Source organism: Antennarius striatus, chromosome 19 (genome assembly GCF_040054535.1).
Source record: "Antennarius striatus isolate MH-2024 chromosome 19, ASM4005453v1, whole genome shotgun sequence".
In the NCBI taxonomy this organism is placed as follows: Eukaryota; Metazoa; Chordata; class Actinopteri; order Lophiiformes; family Antennariidae; genus Antennarius; species Antennarius striatus.
The window spans coordinates 14,705,867-14,729,958 of NC_090794.1; the positions used below are offsets into that span (position 1 = coordinate 14,705,867).

The window sequence follows — 24,092 nt, forward strand, 5'->3', positions numbered from 1 at the left end:
ACCCATACTTGACAGTTTTAAAGAGGCAAAGGAGAAGGACCTCTATGTGATGTGTGTAAAGATCACGCACATTAGGACATTGGGAGGTGTTGGGGAGTCGAGGTGGGCCCGTTTTTTTGGCCCAGATTCTTCCCCGAAGGGCAGTTGGCGGAGCCTGTACAAGCTGCCTGTTGAGAAACGGGCAGCAGACCTCCAGTGGAGGGTTGTACACGGGGCTATAGCCACAAACAGATACAGGGCGCACCTTGATCCTGAGCTGGGGGAGGGGTGTATATTTTGTGGAAACTGCAAAACCTTGGAACATTTGTTCAGTGTGCCCGGTTGGTGGCACTGTTTGATTTACTAAAAAGGTGGTTTCGGGGTTTTAGAAATGATTTTACCTTTGATCTGTTTATCTTTGGACCTAAATACTCAACGGTAAGTAAGCCTGTTATTGTGTTGCTCAATTTTTTGTCTGCAACTGCCAAACTTGCGATTTGGATTACACGCAGGAACCGGACTCGGGGAGCTGGTAGCACAGAAGTTGTGCCTGTGATGGAGAGACTGTTAAAAACCAGACTAAGGGTTGAACACTCCTACTACAAAATGACGGACAAGTTGATGGTTTTTAACCAAATATGGGGTGTTGGGGAGGTTTTATGTTCTGTAGGTGAAGAAAACTCTTTGGTTATTAATTTTTGATCAATCTCTTTAATGTTATTGTTTTCTGGTCGTTTTGTTTTTTTGATGTGGTGACTTATGATGTTTAGTTAAATGTAAATAAATGTTTCTTTGAAACCAAACCTCTCCTCTCCTCTCCTCGTATGTCCCTCTCCATCTTTTGTGTACTGTATTCTATTCTGTACTTTTGCTCCTAGCTTTCCGTAATCAAACCTCTGTCTCTCCATCCCTTATGATTTGTTCTCTCGCCATCTGCATCCACGGTCTATTCATCATTGACCCTGAAATTTCCCTCCTGTCAAAGTGTGTTCAAAAATATCAAAGAAAATCTGTATAAATCTTGCTTGATTCATCTTTGTATTTAAATTCATGTCAGTTTCAATCTGCTTTAGAAAAATGTTCCTCAGTAGTAGATAAATATGCGCAAGATATGTTAGACAGGACATTAACAACAGTCTATAATGACAACAGCACAGCTGGATTGTGTAGTTATATTTAACCGGTCCCCACTGTATGTCACTGAAGCAGGTATATCTGTGCTAATCATCCCTTCATTGCCTGTGGTCACGTCGGTTTGTGTAAACAGCATAGGGACATGATGCTGATCCAATCCTGGTAACAGTGGGCAGTACCTGCTCTTCCTCCCTCATGTCATGATCGCCATCTCTTTCTTTTTCTGTCTTTGTCATTATGTTCTGAGTCACTCATTTCCCAAAGCTGAGCAATGGCTACTGAAATCTTCTTTACATTTTATTCTACAGAGAGAAAACAAAGACTCAGCTTTTATTAAAGGGAAAATGTTGCCCTGATCAATCAATCATGGATGAAAATAAAAAGAAAAAAACATAACCTTTACACCAACTGAAATGAATGAAAACACATAACCATTGTGACACTGGATGGATGGAATCAGCGAACCAGTCGGCGTCAGGACAAATGGCCAAAGTTGAACAAAGTGTTTGTCAGATGATGTTTGGAGGACATCGACTAGCAGCCTACCCGTTAGAGAACGGGAGTCAAGCCTCCAGTCTGTGATGTCGTCAAAACTCAGAGAAGCAGGTGGGCAGGTGAGAGTGTTTGGGGGCTGTTCTTCTACACACATTGTGATCCAGTCATCCAATCATGTCTATAGACCATTATACACTGACTGTATTACTGTTACATTATTATATTAATAGTTATTTATGCTCCCCACATATGAGACACACATATAAGGAATCTGCATGTCTGTATGGGGTATGTGACCCCTCTTTTACAAGGGGGTTAAGGGTCCCACAGCGCCTTTTAGAGGATATTGGGGGAAGCACAGGTTTCTACTTTTTCTTATCTTCTATTATTGTGCTTTTTTTTAGTTCTTGTTGAGTACATCAGAGGGACAACACATGTTAGAGGTTTTGGAGATAAAGTCAAAGAGGCCAGACTGAGATGGTTTGGACATGTCCAGAGGAGAGATAGTGGATATATTGGTAGAAGGATATTGAGTTTTGAACTGCCAGGCAGGAGACCTAAAGGAAGACCAAAGAGAAGGTGTATGGATGTGGTGAAAGATAACATGACTGTAGTTGGTGTGAGAGAAGAGGATGCAGAAGACAGGGTTAGATGGAGGCAACTGATTCCCTGTAGCAACCCCTAAAGGGAAAAGCTGAAAGGAGAAGAAGAAGGTTCAGCAGCCAGATGTCCAACTACACTGTATTTGAAATGTCTTGCCCCAAAGTGATCTGTGGTCCTCAATGTCTTTGATTGAATATGGTTAAAATCACTTTTGTTCTGAAACGCTCCGTGTTAATGGGTGTGACTCTCTCTATCACCCCCCCTTCTCCGAGCTCCCTCTATTAACACTTCCCTCCACCCTCGTGTTCAAGTCCGTTTTATTTACATGCGCCGCATGAACGTGTGTTACCTTACCGATCGCCATAGTCTGGAACTTCTTTTAACTCTCAGTAACTTTGTTATAACATACCGTATTTCACTCTTATTCTTCTTGTGTTTTTTTCCCCATGATATAACTGTTGTATAGCTGTTGTATAACCGTTGTATACTGCATACTGTATGTAAAATTGTTGATTTTTCTGCTCTAAGGGTGGAGCTGCTTTTTCAGTCTGCTGAACGTAACCCGTGGCTTATTGTGTAAAGACAATGAGACTGGCCGGTGATCGCGGAGATTTTTTGGAGAAAAACAGTGTTAGCACGAGAGGAGAAATGATTAAGAACAGGATGTTTCCCGACAATCGGCACGGACAATGAGAGATCGCTGGCTAACACCGGCTAATGCAAACTAATTAAAGGTAAGACAAAGTATATGGAACTGTTGGCTGTTCCCAACTTTATCCCCTGTCCACTAACCTATGTCGCAGTTACAATGAGGATGAATCAATATAGCACTTAAAAAATGAAAAATCCACTGCAACTACTCATAAGCAACTGTATTTAAGATAAAAACGTGCCTCTCACTTAAATAAAGGCTGAGGCTGTTTGTTAATGAGCGGTGTAGCTTTGGATACACGCAGCTGTATTCGCTATGATGATGAGGATAGCCTTTAGCGGACACAGACGACTGAAGCGGAGCTAACTAGTTAGCCAAATGCTAGCTGACTTCAACAGCTTGTGAGGAATTTTCGATGTGTAGCTTTGAGCCAGGTTGTTTCCACACTGTTACCGTAGCCTGAACACAAACCACACACACACGCACACAAACATACATACATGACTGAAGTGGACCTAACTAGTTAGCCAAATGCTAGCTGACTTTGACAGTTTGTGAGGAACTTTCAGTGTGCAGCTCTGAGCCAGGTTGTTACCACACACCGTTACGTAGCCTGAACGAACTCCCCTTCGGGAATGACCTCGCCCATATCTGGGTGAACAATCAAATAAGACTCAAAATAGGTCAATTTACTCTAACAATCATTCAATTTGTTACGTCACAAATTGAACTGTTACAAGTCTGAGCGTATTCCTGTGGATTTTTCATTTTCTAATATATCTATTGATGCAGGACGTGTTTGTTTTCCAGATTCTAGGATTTGGTCGGGTTCGGGAGGATCACTATGTACAGTATATGTAGAGACCTGAAAAGATGTGTTTTTCGTAACATGACCCCTATTATTACAATAGATTTTCTATTGAATTTCATCAATGAGACTGAGCTTTATTTGTCCAAAAGAAACAAGCAAACCATCAAAATCAAAGCTTTCATAAGATCCCAGTGAGTTCCAGAGTAATCCTTTTTGTTATATCCATGTCTGGCTCCTCTGGCTCTTTAATGTGTGCCTGTCTGCTCTGGGATAATTATATTGACAATATTCCACTTTTCCCCTTGTTTATCTCCATCATAGCTGCTTCATTTGGTAGTCTTCTAATTAAGAAGTAACAGCTGATTTTAAAGTGGTACAAAGTGTGCCGGGCTGTTGATTCAGACAAAAAAAATTTGTTCAAAATGTGATTTATGAAATATTTCCAGGTCTCCCACCCGGGCTGCATATGTTTTCATCTCATACCTGTTGCTCAAATGCAACAGCACTGAGGAGTTGCATCCATAAATGTTGTAGTATCTAAGTGACAATAACAAGTATAATTAAGGTGGAGTTTATCATTAGACCTTGATGGCAAGACTTTAATTTAGTGATTATCATGTTTTTGTTGATCAGTGGAACCACAAGATGAGAGAGTCTGCCTCTTTCATATGCCATGTTGTAAACATCCTCATACTGAGGACAACTGCTAATCATGCAACTGCCAAGAATTAAAATTGATGCCATTCCGAAAGAGGGAAATGTCCACTGTCATCATGGCATTTAGAAATGAACAGGGTAATACAGAATTCAATGGTTGTACACAAATGATAGCATTGTTAGTAAAACCAATGTTTCTTTTCTTGCTGACCGTGATTTCTTATGTATTGAAACTACCAGTAAATGGATAAAATATTTTTTCTACCATTATTTATTGCAGCTCTAGTAATTCACACTTTCTCCACTAGAGGCTACAATTTAGTCAAAAATGAGAAGAGCTGGAGCTTCTTAAACTCAATTCATTTGCTCCTTTTCACTTTGACCCTTAACTTTTATTAAAATGCAACAATGAAAACAATTACATATTTTATTCAAGAAGCATGACGTGCTTGTTGGTCATGTCTGATTTGTGCAGATTCACAAGAATGTGGTGCAGGTACAGTTAAATATGGCCCTTTACTTCATTTTTTATTTATTTAGATAGAAAGATAGATATAGATACATAGATAGATAGATAGATAGATAGATAGACTTATATACTAAATTATAACTATAATATAAACAGTATAAAATTAAAAATATAAACATTATAAAATTAAATTAAAATATCAACAGTATAAAATTAAAATATAAACAGTACAAAATTAAAATATAAACAGTATAAAATAAAATAAAATCCATTCAACCTCGCCACCCCCTGATGGCACGGGGCACGAAGGAGGACCTCAGCCTCTCTGTGGAGGCGCTGTGTGACAGCAGTCTGCCGCTGAAGGTGCTTCTCTGCTGGGAGAAGGTGGTGTGCAGGGGGTGCCTAGTGTTGTTCATGATAGCCTTAACATTAGACATGGTCCTGCTCTCCAGAAGCGTATCCACAGAGTCCAGGTTCAGCCCAACCACAGAGCCCACTCTGCGGATGAGTCTGTTCAGACGGTCCATATCTCTTTTCCTGGCCCCCCCACCCCAACACACAATGGCATATGACAGCACAGTGGAGACTACGGACTGATAGAACATGAGAAGGAGCTTAGGACAGATGTTGAAGGAGACCAGCCTCCTCAGGAAGTACATCCTGCTCTGCCCCTTCTTGTACACACAGTCCGAGTTGAGTGACCAGTCCAGTCTGCTGTCTAGCTGCAGTCCCAGGTACTTATAGTTTTCTACCACCTCCACCTCACTGCCCTCGATGATCACTGGTTGTGGAGAGGGAGGTGCCCGCCGGAAATCCAGCACCATCTCCTTCGTCTTGGAGACGTTGAGCTGGAGCTGGTTCTGTTGGCACCACTCCACGAAGTCAGCCACCAATGCCCTGTATGCCCCCTCATCACCCTCCCAGATAAATGCCACTAATACATTTGACTTACACTATTATTGTAATAATTGTTTAATAAAGTTATTGGACATGGCCTGTAATCTAATTTCCTCTATTTCCCAATATCATGTGGTTCCTTTAGTGTAAAAGGATGAAACATGTGCAGTGATATTTATACACACTCATAACATCGTAATAGGAAGTGGATAACACTGTGTGTGTGTGTGTTTTTGCGCGTGTCTTTGCCTACGTGTTTGTCTTTATAAGGAATTATGCGTGTTTAAAAAATGATAAAATTAATAAATCAAAATAAATATTAAGCATAATAAATGTTTGAAGAAAATTTATAAGATAATATTAGACATTTCTGATCTTGCATGTAGTTAAAATCAAAACAAAACAACAAAAACAAACTATTACCAAATAATTTGCAATGTTTGTGCCAGAATGGTTTTTCTTTGCCGTTTGAGAGGATCGTAACCATCATGATGTGAGATAAATGTCATCGTAGACATGAAGAGAAAAACAATGACCCTCAGAGGAAGTAAAACTTATTTTAGGGTGGTCCATAGAGAACGTTAGCCAGGTACTTTAAATGGATGACCCCATGCAGTTGACCACATGCATCCAACTCGGGGCCCGGGGGCCAAATGTGGCCAGCCACCACATTTTATGTGGCCCACGAGAGCATAAAAGGTCAGAGTGTCTGAAAATAAGTCAAAAGTGTACCTTGACCAAAAACTACATTTCCCACAGTATAGTAATTAAGCAGAATTTTAACTTTGACAAAAACATTTGAACAAAGTTAATGTCCTAACTTGTGTTTGATGTTATTCTTCTTTATTTACTTGGATAGTTTGATCCTTGATTGATGGAGTTGTGTGGATTTCATAACCCGACAAATGAAAAGGATTTATGTTAAAACAACAACAAGCATACATATTACAGTTTATACTTCTTCAAATTACAAACTGTAATGTTTGTAACTTTAAGTAAAAAAAAAAATCAGAGTTATTTAACATTTATGAGTAGTTACATTTATTTTACATTTCATTGAGTTACATTTAGTTACATTTTTAAATTACATCTGGCCCGATGAAGACAGCCATGATGCTGGTGTGGCCCACGGTGAAAATTACTTTGACACTCCTGCAGTCGACCATCACCACTCATGTTGTACTCTCACTTTCAACACTTTCTCGATTATCTTGCACATATTTTCATGTGTATTAATAGAAGTAACATTTCAGAGCTGCCCCTCTTAATCTCGTCTCTACATTATTTTGTACATTTGTTTGCCTGGTGTCTCAAACCCTCCAGAATCCTTGTATGATGAGGCTGCAGCCGATGCACCTCACTCTTCAGTTTTTAGGAGAGAGATGATATTCTACTTCTGAACAATCTGTCCCCTTTTCTTCTAGAATTACGGCTATTCCCCTGCCTATGCAAATAGTCTGCCCCACGGAGACACTAACTCATCCTTGGCCAAAAGGCAAAATGGGGGGGGGGGCATAAATATGTGTGGGGACCTCCTTTGTTCGGTGTTTAGTCACCTCTGTGGCCCCTGGAAAACCATTAAACGAGGAGGACTGCTCTCAAGAGCCTGGCATTCCTCAGATTCCTCCGCTCTGATGTCAGAGCAGAGGGGGCGGCGCTCCGGAGGCATCTGGACCGCTGATGCCTTCACGGACCCAACCATGGCTGCGAATTTTGAACACTACTGTGTCCAGCGCTTTTCCAGCTTTCATAAAAATATACAGGGAAAATAAACCGTATGCCTTTCTATTTACCAGGAAGAAGTGTTTTTCTATGTTGTGCAGTAGTTTAATGTTGGGAAAAGTATATAAGAGAACAGTTAATCAAAGACAAGTGGTGAAAGTTAGAATTATCCTGTACAGAAAAATAAAAAAATGTAGAGAAGATTTGTACACAAATTATCACGCAATGATACGTCATAACTACGCTCTTTCCATCCAATTCCTTCAGTCATTTTGTGAAGATCCAGAACCCGTTAATCTTAAAATCAGCGATTCCAATATTTTCCGCAGCTTTCGAATGCATCATGCGCTCCTCTCCCCCTCGGTCCTGCACGCCTCCATTGGACTGAGGAGACCACTGTTGCACATTCCGAGGGTCCCCGCGACACAAGACCACCTCGTTCCTATTCACGGTCAAGTTGGAAAACTTGTTATTGTTTTTTTTTTTTTTTCTTTAATAGATTTTGTTCTCTGTTAAAAAACTAAAAACTAAAAGAGAAGTTGAAGGAGCTCCATTTTTTTTTTCAACTTTCTTTGCGACTTTTTCTTCTTTGCGATCATATGATTCTAGACTGTATGGGTTTTGTTTTCCACATGGGAACCTCAACAGATTCAAAAGAAAACAAGCTACACGGGGATTATCTGTGTGGTGAGACGTTCAACACCGTCGAGTAAAGCAGAGCTTCTAGAGCGGGCAGCAGAGAAGGATATGTAGCGCTGGATCAAGGGTGAGTTCCAAAAAAAAAAAAAAAAAAAAAGCCTTCTTTGGTTCTGTTTTAGATGTTTTCAGGAAAGTTCTTGACACAAAAGAAAACTAAATCTAAACCTGTAAACTAAAAAAACAAAACAAAAAAAAAGTTTTGGCCACGTCGGTCAGAGTAGGGATCCCAGAAAAATGCCCCCCCCCACCACCACCCCGCCCCCCACTAGATAAACATGCATTAAAAAACAGAAGGAGCCCCATGTCCTCCTCTCCACTGGAGGAGGTGAGTGGGATCTGACTGGGGCCCGTGGAGAACTCTTCTCAGGGGACACCGTCACAGGTTAGAGTTGTATTTCCAGGACTGGGTCACCGTCAGCTCCCACTGCACCCAGTTTGGACTTCTTAGTGGGAAGCACAGTGGTCCATGACAGGTAGGAGCTGATCAGATGGACCTTCCTCTTCCTTCTGAGGGATGAAGGCTGCACGTGTGCTCCAGGTTTCCATACTAGATTGTCACCTGAGATGACAATGGGGCTGTTTGCAGTCTACTTCTGTTTGACCCCTCAGTTCCATTATCACTGTGTGTGTGTGTGTGTGTTTGTTTGTGTGTGTTTGTGTGTGTATGAAGCCTACTGTATTCCACGCTGCCACCCTTTGTGCACACTGTGCATGTGTGTTTGTGTGAGAATGTCTTGAAGATGTGTTTGGACATGCATCATGGACTTACCAGCGTTACTGTAAAATGAGGAGAGTTTTGCAAAGGCAAATATCGCATAGCTGCAGGGGGCGTAGGCTGCACACACACACACACACACACACACACACACACACACACACACACACACACACACACACACACACACACACATCTGGCTGTCTTTATAAGCTCAAAGGCATGCTGTGTAAATTATATGGTGCCAGAGCAAGTGGCTTGGGAGAACGCAGAACTTTTAAAACACTTGTGGAGAATTTAAAGGAGCAGACGTCAGAGCTGTTTTGGAGCCTCCATCCCATACACTCATGTTTGTTCAGAGTCGTCAATATGTCATCTAAAGCATGTGTCTGATTTGTTTTCACAACGACGAGGCGATTTGTTGGCCTGTGCAAAGGCCTTCCTGCACAGGAGAACTTCTAGAAGCTGTTGAAATGTTAATATCAGGTCCCAAAGGCGTGTTTTTGTTGAAGGACACTCCAGTAGGATCATAATAGGTGTTTACTACGTAATATGAGCCTGTGTGCTAAAGAGAAAGTGGCTATTGTTTTTGTAGCTTGTGGTCATTTGTGTCCAAAGGCCATGGAGTGGCTCTGTGGGCCAAACATACCTGTAATTTTGGTCAAGTGTTCTTGCTGCAGCACAGGAAAAGAATGAAAGGGGAAAAAATGTTGTTTTAACAGTTTAACCAACGGCAAAGAAATGTACAGAATGTCTTCAGACGCATCTCGTGGTTCTCTTGCTGTCCGAGAAGACTCAGTTCAATAGTTTGAGGATGAGAACTTTGTTTTAAGGATGAACATGTCATGTTATTGTGGTGTAAAATAAGGTTTTATAGTTTAGTGATTATAATTAAAGATTTTATGGAATAAATTAAACCCCACTTATACCCCGTGTAAGAAATGATATTGGACGATAGAAGAGGAAATTCAACAATAAATGTGATCATCATTAAACCAATCCTGACACTCAGGTCTGATGCAGGTTTGAGTCACGCTAACATCATGCAAATCTGAGTTTCAGAGAAACAGCAAATAAAATATCAAATGAAGTCTGATTATTACACTGTTGTAATGGATAGAAAAATATATGACTCTATAATACACAAGTGTGTGTAGTGAGTGTGTGTGTTTGTTGTTGTCAATGTATTCAGACCTACAGAGATGCTTTTGTAAGAGGATGTGTGTTGTGTGTTTCGTGTTGTTGTTTTGTGTGTTGTGTTGTGTGTGTTGTTTTGTGTACTGTGTGTTGTTTTGTGTTGTGTGTGTTGTTTTTTGTTGTGTTGTGTATTGTATTGTGTTGTGTAAGCCTCTGGCAGCAGGTCATGCTGCGACCTGTCCACCTCTCCCACGCTGCACCTTCACTATAGTGGTTATCAATCACTGCACACACACACACACACACACACACACACACACACACACACACACACACACACACACACACACACACACACACACACACACACACACACACACACACACACACACACACACACACACACACACACACACCTCATGAAACATAAGATTTACTGTGATGCGACTTCTTTCAGGTAAAATATTCTACTTTATGAGGAAGTGTGTGTGTGTGTGTGTGTGTCTTTGTCTGATTTAAGCCACTTCTAAAACACCAAGCCGAGGAATTTTCCATTTGATGTTAAAATGTAAAGTGTGTGTATTTTCCTGTGCTGGCAGCCGGTGTGTGTTCCAGCCGGATGTGAGCAGTAGCAAACCCCAGAGTGTTGCTGCTTTCATAGACCTGTAAACTCGGTGCCATTGAGGTCCCTGTTACAACTGTGAGAAAATGCTTAATGGTCCGACTGGGGATTCATGTGGAGTTGCGTTTGCATGTATGGAGGTGTGGGTGTGATGTGGTTCCCAGGAGGAGGGGGCCATGGAAAATGTGAACGGTGCCGCGGTTTGGGCCGAAAAGACATGGTGTCCAAGGGCCGACGGTCCCATGTCTCTGGAGTCGCCTCTATCAGCCTCCCTGTCTGTGTTTATCCCCATCAGACCCCCCCTCCCTCCTGAACCACTGTACCAACATGATAAGAGCCTGAGAACCACCGGTGTCACAGCGCCTCTGCCCCGTTCTCCACATCCTCACTTATCTGAGGCCTTTCTCCTGCAGCTGCTAGGAATCACCGTTGCTGTGTGTGTGTTTACAAGACTCACACTCCACTGTCTTTCTCAATCATATCTCTCCATGCTGTAAATCCTCACATATCGCTGCCGCAGGACGAGTCAGCAGGGCTTTGTCCTTGTTGATTAGGAAAACCAGTTCTGGCCAGTGTTAAACTGCATCTGTCCAAGGCGCTCTCTCCTCCTCCTCCTGGTGACGGTGTTTAGACTGAAACACAGACCAGTCCTTATTTACTACAGACTTTTCTGCAGCTCCTGTGATTATTTAAAATTTATGAGTTTCTGACATTCAATATCTGGCGTGTTCTTTTCTGTATTTTCCAATATTTAGTGAACAGTCAGTGTCTGACATTTAAGGATATTGTATTCACAGTCGGTGGCGAGTTGGTTTTTTTCAGTCAGCAGCAGTAACTCGGTCAGGACAGGAAAAATAGCTGGAAATAGTTAAAAAATCTAGCTCTTTGTTCAAAATATCTAGACACATACACTCAATCATACTGATACATTTGCAGTACCTCTGTCTGAAAAAACCCTTCCGTCAGGATTTTAGTATATAACTTATTGCCTGCAGGCAGAAGCTAATTTTCTATCATTATTTCTGAACAGGAAGTGAAGCTGTTAGTTATTCCCAGGTCACATACATTTCATTAAACTCATAAAAAATGATAAAATGCATAAAAAATGAATTTTTTCTGAATTTTGTTGCATTTGTTGCCCCCCGGATGAACCTCATTGTGTGTTTGTGTGTGTGTGTGTGTGTTTGTGTATGTTTGTGTATGAGGCTCTGAACAATGCCTGTGATGTGCATCTTTTTGTCTCAGAGATGACAACAAAGAGAGAGAGAGAGGGGAAGGAGGAAGGAATGAAGGAAAAAAGGAGAGTGAAAAAGCAGATGCACTTGTCTGATACCCAGCCTGGCTGCCTGGTTTCACCATCTGTTTGCAGCTGCTAATGTTCTGTGTGTGTGTGTATTTGTGTGTGTGTGTGTGTGTGTGTGTGTGTGTGTGTGTGTGTGTGTGTGTGTGTGTGTGTGTGTGTGTGTGTGTGTGTGTGTGTGTGTGTGTGTGTGTGTGTGTGTGTGTGTGTGTGTGTGTGTGTGTAAAACTGGATTTAAATGGGCATATATACTGTGGAGTGTGCAGAGTATAGAGTTCAAGTAAAGACACCTGAAGCAATATGTGTTTTTTTAAAAAAACTATTTTGTTGTTGTTTGTCAATTATTTATTATTCATGAAATTGGTGACACAAAACCAAACAACAGAGAAGAAGGATTAACTTAAAAGGTGAAATCCTCCAACATTCAGAATGAATTGCTTGGGGACAGACAAGCGCTGCTGTAGGTGGGTCCCCTATTGCCAGTTGGACAATGTTTGGTTTTGGGTTGGCTATTTTGAAACAGGAAATGGCACCTACTTCCTGTTTACAACCTTTTACTTCTAATGTTGAATAAAGTCACTTTTTTTGCAGTCTTTTATTGTAGAGAATGAAGGGATCATGGTTCACGTGGATCAGCAGTGGAGAAAGAGTTCTGGTCACATGGCGATGTGAACACACCCGTACTACAACTCGTGTTTGCACAGAATGCTGGGTCTGAATGAAGACCACCGGTCCAACCTTGAGAAGGATGTCTGAGTGGACCTTTGTGTCTGTGGATGTGTTCACATGTGGACGAACCAGTGTTTGTCAAACAACAGCCCTGGACTGTGTCATCTGATAGACACACACTGTTAAACACTGGTGTAATTTGCATTTACTAACCAGTCTTTGTACAAGTTTACTTATACAAAGCTAGTTGATCACACACACACACACACACACACACACACACACACACACACACACACACACACACACACACACAGTCCCGTTGTGTCCTGCCGTGTCTTTGGTGTGCTGCCGGGTGCAGTGGGTGTTTCCTGTGTGGCTGAAGGTGACACAGTTACTGTTTCACTGCCTAAAGGATAAAGTCTGGTCTTGTGTCAGCCTGCAGGAGTTGTGTTTGTCCAGGAATGTGTGTGAACTTCCCCAAAACCTTTCCCAGCAGACACTATTCTAGCCTTGAGGGCTAATAGAGGATCAGAGTCCAGTCGATATCTGTCTGGTTTGCAGCTGATGTTTGGGTCCATTTGTGTTTTAGCTCCACTTGGAGAAACATTTCTGACAGAACAATACAGCTAGTGGTAAAGTTCTTAGACACTTATGACAGAGACCAAAATGCTAAAGAATAATTTGTGTAAAGTAAGACATGTTGTGACCACAAATTATAATGTGATGTTGATTAGAGCAGGACATTTAAACTGTGTTTATCTTTAAATCATCAGATTTTCCTGATTTGCTGTTTCCTCTTCTTTATATAATTGTGATCTTTGAGTGAAGAACAGTTCGAACAATGTCGTTTTCATTACTTTCCGATATTTGATGAATGGATTAGCAGTCTGACAATGGACAGCAGAGTTTGATAGTTGATGTGAGGATTTCTTGCTTTCATTACTATCAGTTGAATATTCTGACGATTTTAAACTTTGATCAGTCTTCATGGCTTCTCTTCAGATGAATCGTACTGTGTTTAAAAATCTCAACATTTCATTCACCTGATTGTCTCTAAAACAAATAACAGTAATTATTTTGTATTAATCCTTTTCCTTTTTCTTCAAGAATGTTTTCAATGCAGACTTTGTGTTTCGTTGGGTTGATTGTGAATCTGCTAAACAGCAGCAGGAGCCTCCAGACTTCTTTTTATCCCGGTCACATAAAACTGTGAGTGCATCTTGATTGGAGCGACCCTCCTGCATGACCCGGTGACCCGATCCGGGCTGGCACACCACACTGAGTAAAGAGTACGCTGGAGGACTGGCAGTTAGGAGCTGTGAAGCATTGAACCTGTTTGTGTTGCTGCGGCGCTCATGTGTAACGCGAGGTGAGGAGGGGGTGCTGATGGGATTCCAGACGGAGACAAGCAGCAGAGATCAGATTGATTGAGTTACGCATGCTACACTTGCGTTCTCGGCTCTTGGCGGCCTGTGTCTAATGGTCTTAGCAGTAGGCGACAAAGTGCTGTTTTGTTCCCTCTATTGTAGGGATGTGAATGGAACCAAGCAGCAGACAGGTCCACCCCGACAGAGGGAGTAGACCGGCCCGGAAGCTCTGCTGTCCTGCCCCAAAACAGTTATCTGTAACACTAGAAGTTCTTGCTCAGGTAGAGTCACACATTCTAGCTGTGTGTTGGGAACCATCTCTGGTGTGTGCGCTGCAGATGGGCAGAACTGGCTTGTGGTTGGGTTGAGTACTGATTCCTGTGGTGTTTGTCGCAGCCTGTTTGCATTGGTTTTTATTCTCCGGTGGCCTCCTGGTGCTGAATTCACATCTGAGAGCTGACTGGTAGCAAAAACATCAGAAAACCATCTGAGAGGGGGGGAGGCTGTGTCAACATGGGCTCTAAACAGCTTCCATATCTTTTTTCAGCTGTTCCAACATAACCCCAACTGCCCCCACCCCTCATCACAGTGCTGGTACAACTACTACACTTTCTGTTCACACACGGCCCATTTACAATAACAACACAGGAAGAATTGCGACTTGAACTTTTTGGTTTCTTTTGGGACAATGAGTCTTTTCTTTCAGATCCGAAGCTGTTGTTGCTTCAAGATGGTAACGTAGCGCCTAAACGCCGTGTGTGAAGGTTAGAGGGACTCTCTGCTGGTCTCCTCTGACAGACCAGACACCTCCCTTTCATAAAATCAGGGTTGCTTTGGATGATGTAATTCAGTAATTCATGAAGGCCTGACTCCCTGAGCAGATGGGGACACACTGAGACCTGGACCCATCTCGGTTCTGTCTGCCTTTGTCTGCTGAAGATTTAATCAGACAGTCGCTCGATGCAATCCAGGTGAGGAAGGAACAGATCAATCACTGCCAGGCATCACTCCTGGGGGTGAAACAAAGCCCGGCGCTCGTGAGTGCTTGTCAGTCTGCGCTTCCACCCCCCCCCCCCCAGAGGAACACCACCATCTGTGGACTTTGTCTGAACACAGGACATGGTAGATGCGTGAACATCTCACATATCAATCGATGTGATTGAATTTATTCTCTTTCTCTTAGGACAGCTTTTGCCTTTTCTCAAACAAAGGAGCCTCAGATCGCCAGACATTTTTATGAAAGATCTTGGCTTAAATTTGTCACTTTGACATTTTTTGATGCACAAGGACAGAACTGTTGATAACAGAACTGTTGTTAAGAGGTGGTACTGTATCTGTTTTCGTGCCTCTGTTAACAGATGGATGCTGATCTGTGAGGTCAGACATTTCCTTTGTTCACCTCACTGAATCCACTTCACGGCTCCATCAGGCTTAAGTTCTACATTTTCAACCATTCAGAAAAACATGTCTAAAAATAGTGTCAATACTTTTGTATACTTCATCCTCACAGTAAAAAACATCTGTCCTTTTTCAACAGCCGAGAAGATAAAAAAAAACAACAAAAAATGGGAACGGTTTTGTGTATATTTAGCCGAAGCTCCCTACCCTGAAAAGAAAAACAACCCTCGTCCCTCTCGTTTTTTGAATCCCACAAAATTACAATGTGCAAATTCATAAAAGTATGTGCTGTTTTTACACGCTGGAAATAAACACGACGGGTGGAGGAGAATGTGAGTGCCGCGCTGCAGTGGTGTTGAAGCAGCATTTCTTTGTGTGAAGGGTTTGGTCTTGAGCTATTGTCTGTGTGTCTGTCTGTCTGGCCTGACTCAACCACACACTCCAGCCACGCCACTGATTACTAGTGTAGAGTTGCTCTAATTGCTGTCTGCTCCTCTGGCTAACCTCTGCAGAACCTGATGGTTTTGTGTGTGATCCGTGTGCTTGAAATGTTCCCCGCTCATGCATGCCTCTGTTTGTGTGTGTGTGTGTGTGTGTGTGTGTGTGTGTGTGTGTTGTTGCATCTGTGTACCTGTTAGTGATCCTGCAGAGCCTGTGTTCCCACTTCAGGCATGTTGTGAAGGTTTTCCTTCTCAGCTGGGAATCCACTTTGCACCGAGTCAGAATGGGGCATGCCAGAGAGTTGCGGTTCAGGTCAGGTGACTACTGGATCTCAGGAGCCGCATATCTTAATCACTGTAGCTCAGTTGTTCGCTTGTGGTGGCTGTCTTGTTTGGTGTGTGTGTGTGTGTGTGTGCGCGCGTGTGTGTGTGTGTTGGATTCAGCAGTAAAGAATGCTTTATGGCTTCCACAGGGACATGGCTCTTACCAAAGACACATGTGAAACAACTGTTAATCACTTTGTAACCAAAACACATCCATAAATCAAGATGAGCAAAAAAAAAGAAAAAAAAGAGTACACTGGACTTGGTTAGGGTTAGGGTTCAGGTTATTTGGGTTAGGGTTAGTTGGGTTTGAGTTACCTGGGTTAGAGTTAGTTCAGTTAGGATTAATTGGGTTAGGGTTAGTTGGATTAGGGTTCGGGTTGGTTGGTATGGTTAAGGTTAACTGTGTTAAGGATTAGTGTGATTAAGATTAAGGTTGGTCAGGATAGGGTTAAGGTTAGGATTAGTTTAAGGGTTAGGGTTCAGGTTAGGTGCATTCAGGTAGTGGGGTTCGGGTTAGGGGTTGATAGGGTTATGGTTTAATTGGGTTGGGGTTTGGGTTGGTTGGGTTATGGTTAGTTGGGTTGGGGTTTGGGTTGGTTGGGTTATGGTTAGTTGGGTTGGGGTTTGGGTTGGTTGGGTTATTGTTAGTTGGGTTGGGGTTTGGGTTGGTTGGGTTAGGTTTAGCTTGGTTTGGGTTATGGTTAATTGATTTGGGGTTTGGTTTGGTTGAAGATGTTTCTCCTTGATTTCCTTCCACCTGGATGACAGAGAACCTACACAGAAAACTCAACCATAAGTCAGCAGTTTGGAGCTTCTGTCTCATTACACACACACACACACACACGCACGCATGCACACACGCACACACACACACACACACACACACACACATACACACGCACACACACACACACACACACACACATACACACACTCTTGCTTGTGCTGCATACTTGTGTCAGGTGTGCTCTGTTTTTCCAGTCAGGGTAGAGAGGAATCTGGGCTGGGGTCCAAGCTGACTATCAGCAGCACATAGCCAGAGCCCAGGACAAGAAGCAACACATCCAGCCCATCTTTACTCCTCCTCCTCCTTCTCCTCCTCCAATGTACATTCTTTTTTTTTCTCTTCTCCTGATCACTGGAGCATTGTTGTGCAATATGTTGGTCTTTTCATTCTCGTGTTTGTTTTTTCCCGTCTTACTTCTGTCCATTCCTTTCTTTTCAGTGTTTTGTCTCCACTTTGCGGCACTGATTCTTCAGTGATGTATGGATTATTCCTTCCCTGCTAAGGAGGTGTTGAGTCGTGTTTTGGTTGTGTGATTTATTTCCTGTCAGAGGTCTGCAAAGTGGGCACCACCTGTGAAATTACAGTGTTTTTAGCCATGTTAACTCCATTTTAATTTGTGTCAATGACTCCATTATTATTTGTCACAGAAACCACCTCACCTATGTTTAACCCACGTGTATTCCTTTTGAAAATGTGAAACAAGAATAAAAATTGTTGTTTCACTGCTCAGATCTGCTAAGCTTTGCATCACTGCTGTGTGTGTCCGCAATAATTACACTCCAGTTTATGTCGTACTGCGAAAACCTTCATCACAGATATGAAAGCTGGGAGTTGATGACTAAGAGCTGCGTTCAAAGTGTTTAGCAAAGGCCTTAAACCACATCTTATGTATGTGTGTGTGTGTGCGTGCGTGCGTGTTTATTGTCTTGCCTAATGATATTACCCAGATTTAAAAGTGTATTATTGACAAGATGAATTCTTGGTGTGTTATTTGGCAGTAGCTGCCTGGTGAACCTTTTATGCTGCTGCCTCATGTGTGTGATCTCATACAGGACTGTATTGTACGCTGGAGTGTGCTGCAGTCGGGTACAAAATAGGGGGTGGGGGGTATGAAAAGGGAAGGAAAGGCCTCCCACACAGACAGATATGAGTAGAAACAGCATAAGTTCCTCAGAAGCAGCTGCCGTGTTCAGACGGATGTCTGTTGAGCCGTTTGATGTCCAGTCATACAAACCCACACAGCTCTGCGTAGGCTCTGCTCAGCCAGCCGCAGAGGGAGCAGCTGCCATCACTGCTGGATGAAGCTCTCCACCACCGGGATGTTATCGCCGTGATTCTGCTCCCCTTGTCTGTTGTTTGTTTCTGCTTCTTTATGGGAGGTTGACAGGATGTTGATATGGAGAAATGTTGTCTCAGAGTCTCAGAGAGTCGTTACTGATTGGAGAAGCTTTAATTTTTGCATCCCCAGAAGCTCCATTATGTAGGATTATATAGCTTTGGATTTTTGAAGTTTCTTGATATTGACGAGCCCCTCTCTTCTCATCTCTCCCTACAGCATCGGTCAGTCCTTCTCCTCCTCGCTGCCCTCCTCCCCCCTCATCTCCAGACATCTTTGGGAATGGGCCAGCACCTCGCCAGGGTGCATCTTTCCACCCGCTGGTGTGGCTGGCGTCGTGCGAGAGTGAGGAGGACAGCCAGGTCATAAAGCCCGCCCACCCATCCCTCCGCTCGCTCCCAACTGACTTTTGATCTTTGACTCTGCCGTGACCTCCGACCAGACATGCCCTTCCGGCTGAAGCTGCCGCGCACGCGGCGCTACAATGTCTTGAGCAAGAACTACTTTGTGACACGGATTCGCCTGCTGGACAGCAACGTGATTGAATGCACCCTGTCAGTGGAGAGCACAGGACAAGAATGCCTGGAGGCGGTGGCCCAAAGGCTGGAGCTACGGGAGGTGAGGAGAAACCCAACATTATGTGATTCCTGACACTCATGTTACACTCGCAAGGCAGCATGCTGGAATTAGGCACTTCTTTTAGCTTTTCTGTCTTAGTTTGATGCTTTATTTAGATATTAATGCCTGTGTTTTTATTTGTTATGTAATAAGTTCATTATTTGAACACATGAATTTAACAAAAAATAATTGCTAATCATGCAGCAAAATCAATGTTTTAAAAAAGAGTTCTAGTTTCCAAGCGCTTATTCACCAAAGAACCAGTAAATCACATGAGCACAAGCAGTTATTCTAACTTATAGACCATTAAAATTATATAATTCTAGAAATATTTAATATAGATATAAAACATCAGCTGTCGTCAGCTCCAGCCCATAAACATTAATATTAGTTTGGGTGAAAAGCAATCCTTATATGTAAGTGAAAAAATCTCAATGTTGTAACAACATTTTTCTTTTTTTTTTCCTCTGGAAAATTTACTTCACGAATTGATTCTGATTAAAAAAAAAAAAATCATACATACATACCGGTATTTAAATTTTTGTCTAATCCATTAAAAATAATTAAAAATACTCTTTGGGAAGTAATTTTTTTTTTATACATTGCAAGTAAGAATTCAGTTCAGCAGCCACCAACAGCCATGCTTATACAACACTGCTCATCATACTATCATATAGATAAATTAAGTCAACTAAAATGTGTTTTTTTCTTCTAAGTGTCTCTCCCATATATTTAAAAGGAGGTGTGATGGGTTTTTTGTTCCATCTTTGAACTGGTAGTGGAGCAGTACCAACATTGAAATGATAGCGGTAGCTGTGAGATCATGTGACCAGAGGATGGTGTGACCTTTGACCTATGTTGTCTGTGCTTGACAACAGCTTGTCCTCAGAGTAGAGGATGAGATCAATAAAAAAGTATAAAAAGAATAATAAATCAGAAAAATTCAGGATTGCCTCAAAGTTTTAACTATCCAAGTGAATCACTGGTTTTGATGGTGGCGGCGGCTGATGAATCTGATGAGGCTGGAGAGGCATATGAGCACAGCTGATATTTCACCCTGGGTCTCCATCACCAAATACACACATAAACAATAAGTGACTGCCACACATTCATGAAAGTGTGTGTTGGTGTGTGTAACCCAGTTACCCCAGTTACCCCAAGGGATTCTCTGTACCATGTCAGATGGTATTGGTTTGTGTACGAGTCTGTTCATGGATCAGAGCGGCAATGTGTGTGTGTTTGACAGCTGATTGAGTGTGATGAATACATGTGTGTGTGTGTTTGTGTGTGTGTGTGTGTGTGTGTGTGTGTGTGTGTGTGTGTGTGTGTGTGTGTGTGTGTGTGTGTGTGTGTGTGTGTGTGTATGTCTGTGCTCACACAGTGTTGTGGTATTTGCCAGGTGTCAGCGATGTCATAAATAACGTGGTGTGATGCTCGGCTCCAGCTGCCTCCCCCCCCTATGGGTTAATGCCATCTTAGTAGTGTGTGTGTGTGTGTGTGTGTGTGTGTGCGTGTGTGTGTGTGTGTGTGTGTCACTGCTACACCTGAGGCCTTGAGCGTGTTTGTCTTTGCTTTCGTGGAAGTGTTTCTGCTCCGGCAGCTGCAGCTTGAAATTTTATGACTTTCATTACAGAACAGTTAAACAATGTGGATGCAACAGGTGTGCTCATCACACACACGCACACACACACACACACACACACACACACACACACACACACACACACACACACACACACACACACACACACACACACACACACACACACACACACACACACACACACACGTACAGATGCAGAAACATTTGAGGAAGGGATGTAGGGTCAAATCAGAGCAGGTTAAGACCTGCTGCGTTAACAGCTTTTATATTTGATCAAATTTCAGATGCATCTAATGCCGAGAAACCATCAGTGCCAGTAGGTGTAATTTTTTGGATAATATAAGAGCAACATGAGAAATAATGGGCAGGAGAAAAAGTTAGGACACTGGCCTACTGGCCTCAAACGTTTCACCAGATTTGAAATGGCAACATTCTGTTATCGCTTAGCAGCTTATTATTCTCCTCTCAGCTCTGCCTGGTTTCTCTAAATGTATTTCATAACTAATTGTCAGTTTCTAACACCCATTTTTCATCTTACAACTTCCACTCGGCATCATTTTCTCCTAACCCTCGCTGGCTCCCTTCCTTCTCCTCACTCCACCCTTTGTTTCCTTCTTATCATACCTCCACTGTCTTCTTCCCTCCACCTCGAGCACCACACTGACCACCTCTGACCTTCTGTCTGTCCCCTTGGCTCCAGACCCACTACTTCGGGCTGTGGTTCCATGGAAAGACCCAGGCTCCGGCTCATCGCTGGGTGGAACTGGAGAAACCACTCAAGAAGCAGCTGGACAAGTTTGGCAACGAGCCGCTGCTCTTCTTTGGGGTCATGTTCTATGTTCCCAGCGTTTCCCGGCTGGAGCAAGAGGCCACCAGGTAACAAGCCGCCTTCACCACATACGCCATGTCACACATGGTGCATACCCACTGTTTCATTTACACCCGTGTGAAGTTTTGTTGTGTTTTCATGTATTAAGTTTTACATCCTGTGTCCTGCTCAGACTTTACGGGAAATTGATTGAAAAATTAAAATGCATTTAAACATACTGTACAGGCGAAGACATACTTTTTGGGCAAACACACAAGCTTCCTGAGCGCTTTGAGGACCACTTTGAGCAACATCAGATGTGCACGCTGTGGCCACACAAAAGTATCACACTTGTTAAAAACCTCTGATCATAGCAAGGTACATGGCTCATTAAAAAAATCAAATTACAGCAACAATTTTCATTTGTATACTTTTAATATAAGTGATTTGGCCCACTTGAAACAAAAAGACATAAATCTTGTTCTTCATGAGATAAGTAGTATGTTATATGTGAAGGTCCTGCTTTGGCCCAGGTGAGGTCCAGTTGTGGCCTGGCTTAGGGTCCTGTTCTGGAAGAAATGACACATGTACACCTTTTAGACACATTGTTTTGTTCACATTAAAACATTCACATTTCGTACAATGACTTATGCTGTTGCTTGTGATACAGTGTAAATGCCTGTAACTCTTTGTCTGTAAAATATCCAATTACTCCTTTTTTATTAGCATTTCTACTACCTATAAATTATCCAGTAGTAACAGCATAATATCAATAAATAAAAAAATTACAATGTGCATTAATCCGACTTAAATTTTACCTCATTTTTCACGTGGTTGTACACTTTGTCCTGGTTAATGGCTTTGTCTTCTTCTTGCTTTTTCTAAAAAATGAAAAAGTCTCACCCAGTTCCACTACTTGTTCTTCTATTTGCAGCCATTCAGTCTTTAAAAACCGCATTAAAAAAAAAAAAAAAGGCTCGGTGAGTGGATGTGTCGCTGCCCATTCGTTTCCAGTTGTTCACGAGCTGACCTGCACGAGTGCACATACAGGACCGTCAATGCTCTGATTGGCTGAGTAGCGTCAGTGAACCTGATCGAATCATTGGCTGGACACCTGTCACTCACTGAGTTACAATGCAAAATGGCACAGAAAACATTATGATTGGTGTAATTAATCAGATTAGGTCTAATATTAGATTATTTAATACATTTTTATTAAATTTTATTTTGTGCGCTATATAGATTTTCTTGTGCGCTGACAATGTCTTGAGCAGTGCGCAGTTCAGAAGAAACACTGTATACTGGTGGAATGTGTGCGTCTGTCAGGAGAGCCTGATAGGCTGTTATAACACTGATAATGACATCCGATGGGATGCATTGGTACCTTGCATTTTTGAGTTTTTAAAACTTTAAACTTGCTTTATTTCTTCATGGGGACTGCTGTGTGAGGCCTTTGGATACACATGGTTACAGAAAGAGACATTTGCATTATTTATTTGCATCAGATTTTCTTCCCACATCCTTAATTTGTTTAGAAGCTACCAACCATTTGGAACTAAGCAACTGGGGATTAAAGGAGTTGCCCTCCCTGCTTGGCTAGATGGTGTGAATAACATCCACAAGGTTGATGCCATGTCGGTCCAATTATCATTCTAAGGTACATTTGTTTCATCAGCAGCAGCTTTTTTTCTCCTAAACCCAGAGGATGCATGTATGCAGATGTGAGACAGAGGGTGTGAATGAGCGCCTTCAACTAGCTGCGAAAAGGCCGTCCGTGGGTCAGTGTGTAGTGGACTGTCTGCCGTCTCAAATTCCTTCTCACGCTCGTGCACAACGACACACACCCTGCAGGTCTGCCTCGCACGTAGCTGTTGAATTTGTTGCTTCTGCTTTGTGGGATGTGGGAAGGTCGGATTCCCACATCTGACTCAAGGTTTCAACACCTAAAATAGTTTGAAGTGTGTGTGTGTGTGTGCGTGTGTGTGTGTGTGTGTGTGTGTGTGTGTGTGTGTGTGTGTGTGTGTGTGTGTGTGTGTGTGTGTGTGTGTGTGCGTGTGCGTGTGTGTGAAGCAGTTGTTGAGCATTTCTGAGATGCAGGCTCAGACATTGATAATGATGGAATCATTTATCAGTAAAACACTCAGAGAAACAAGGATGTTTATCTTACATTTCAGCAGCTATGCTCAACTCTGGTAAAGAGATGGGATTCCAGGAAAACTTGTGTGTGTGTGTGTGTGTGTGTGTGTGTGTGTGTGTGTGTCTGCATGTGCGTGTGCATGTGTGTGCGTACATGTGTGTGTGTGTAGGGGTTATGGGATTGAAGGGGCTTTGTTACGGCCTCAGGGACAATTTAGGGAACAGAACATTCCTTTTTTCGCGTCCATCTCTTTCCTGCTCCCTTTCATCAGGAACACGTCTCCACATCACCCCAATTCCACTTTTTTAATCTCTTTCTCTTGGTCCCTTCGTCCTCCTTTTTTTCTCTCCCTTTTTTCTCCTTTTCTCTTCAGTCAGGAATGTTGGCACAGCCGTCCAGCGTAGGAGGCGGACCACACATTCCTCCCAGCAGAAGTGCTGGGGGTGGGGGGCGGCATAAAGGGGATGGGGATGTCTGGTTTGCAAAACACAAACGCAAGCACGCACGCACGCACACACACACACACACACACACACACACACACACACACACACACACACACACACACCAAGAATCCACTCAGAAGCCAGCTGCAGCCCTGTCAGAGGTAGTCACAATACAGCACATTGTAAGAACATACATGTTCTCTGAGGCAAGCTGTTCCACAAGTACCATCAAGATCCTTTTTTTTTTTTTACCCTGACCTT

The 24,092-nt window shown here is 42.6% G+C and overlaps 1 protein-coding gene across 2 annotated transcripts in view; it reads left to right on the top strand.

Annotated features, from left to right (window-relative positions):
- The first annotated feature begins 7,817 nt into the window (after window positions 1-7,817).
- LOC137613102 (tyrosine-protein phosphatase non-receptor type 14-like) overlaps window positions 7,818-24,092 on the top strand; it is a 37,045-nt gene continuing 20,770 nt past the window's right edge. The window contains exons 1-3 of one of the 2 annotated variants that reach the window (XM_068341970.1): window positions 7,818-8,185; window positions 18,439-18,837; window positions 21,141-21,316. In XM_068341970.1, the coding sequence (XP_068198071.1) occupies window positions 18,664-18,837; window positions 21,141-21,316 (350 nt within the window). In that variant the 5' untranslated portion in view covers window positions 7,818-8,185; window positions 18,439-18,663. Of the gene's footprint in view, window positions 8,186-8,454; window positions 8,592-18,438; window positions 18,838-21,140; window positions 21,317-24,092 lie in introns of those variants that run through there. The other variant, XM_068341971.1, reaches the window with a different exon arrangement.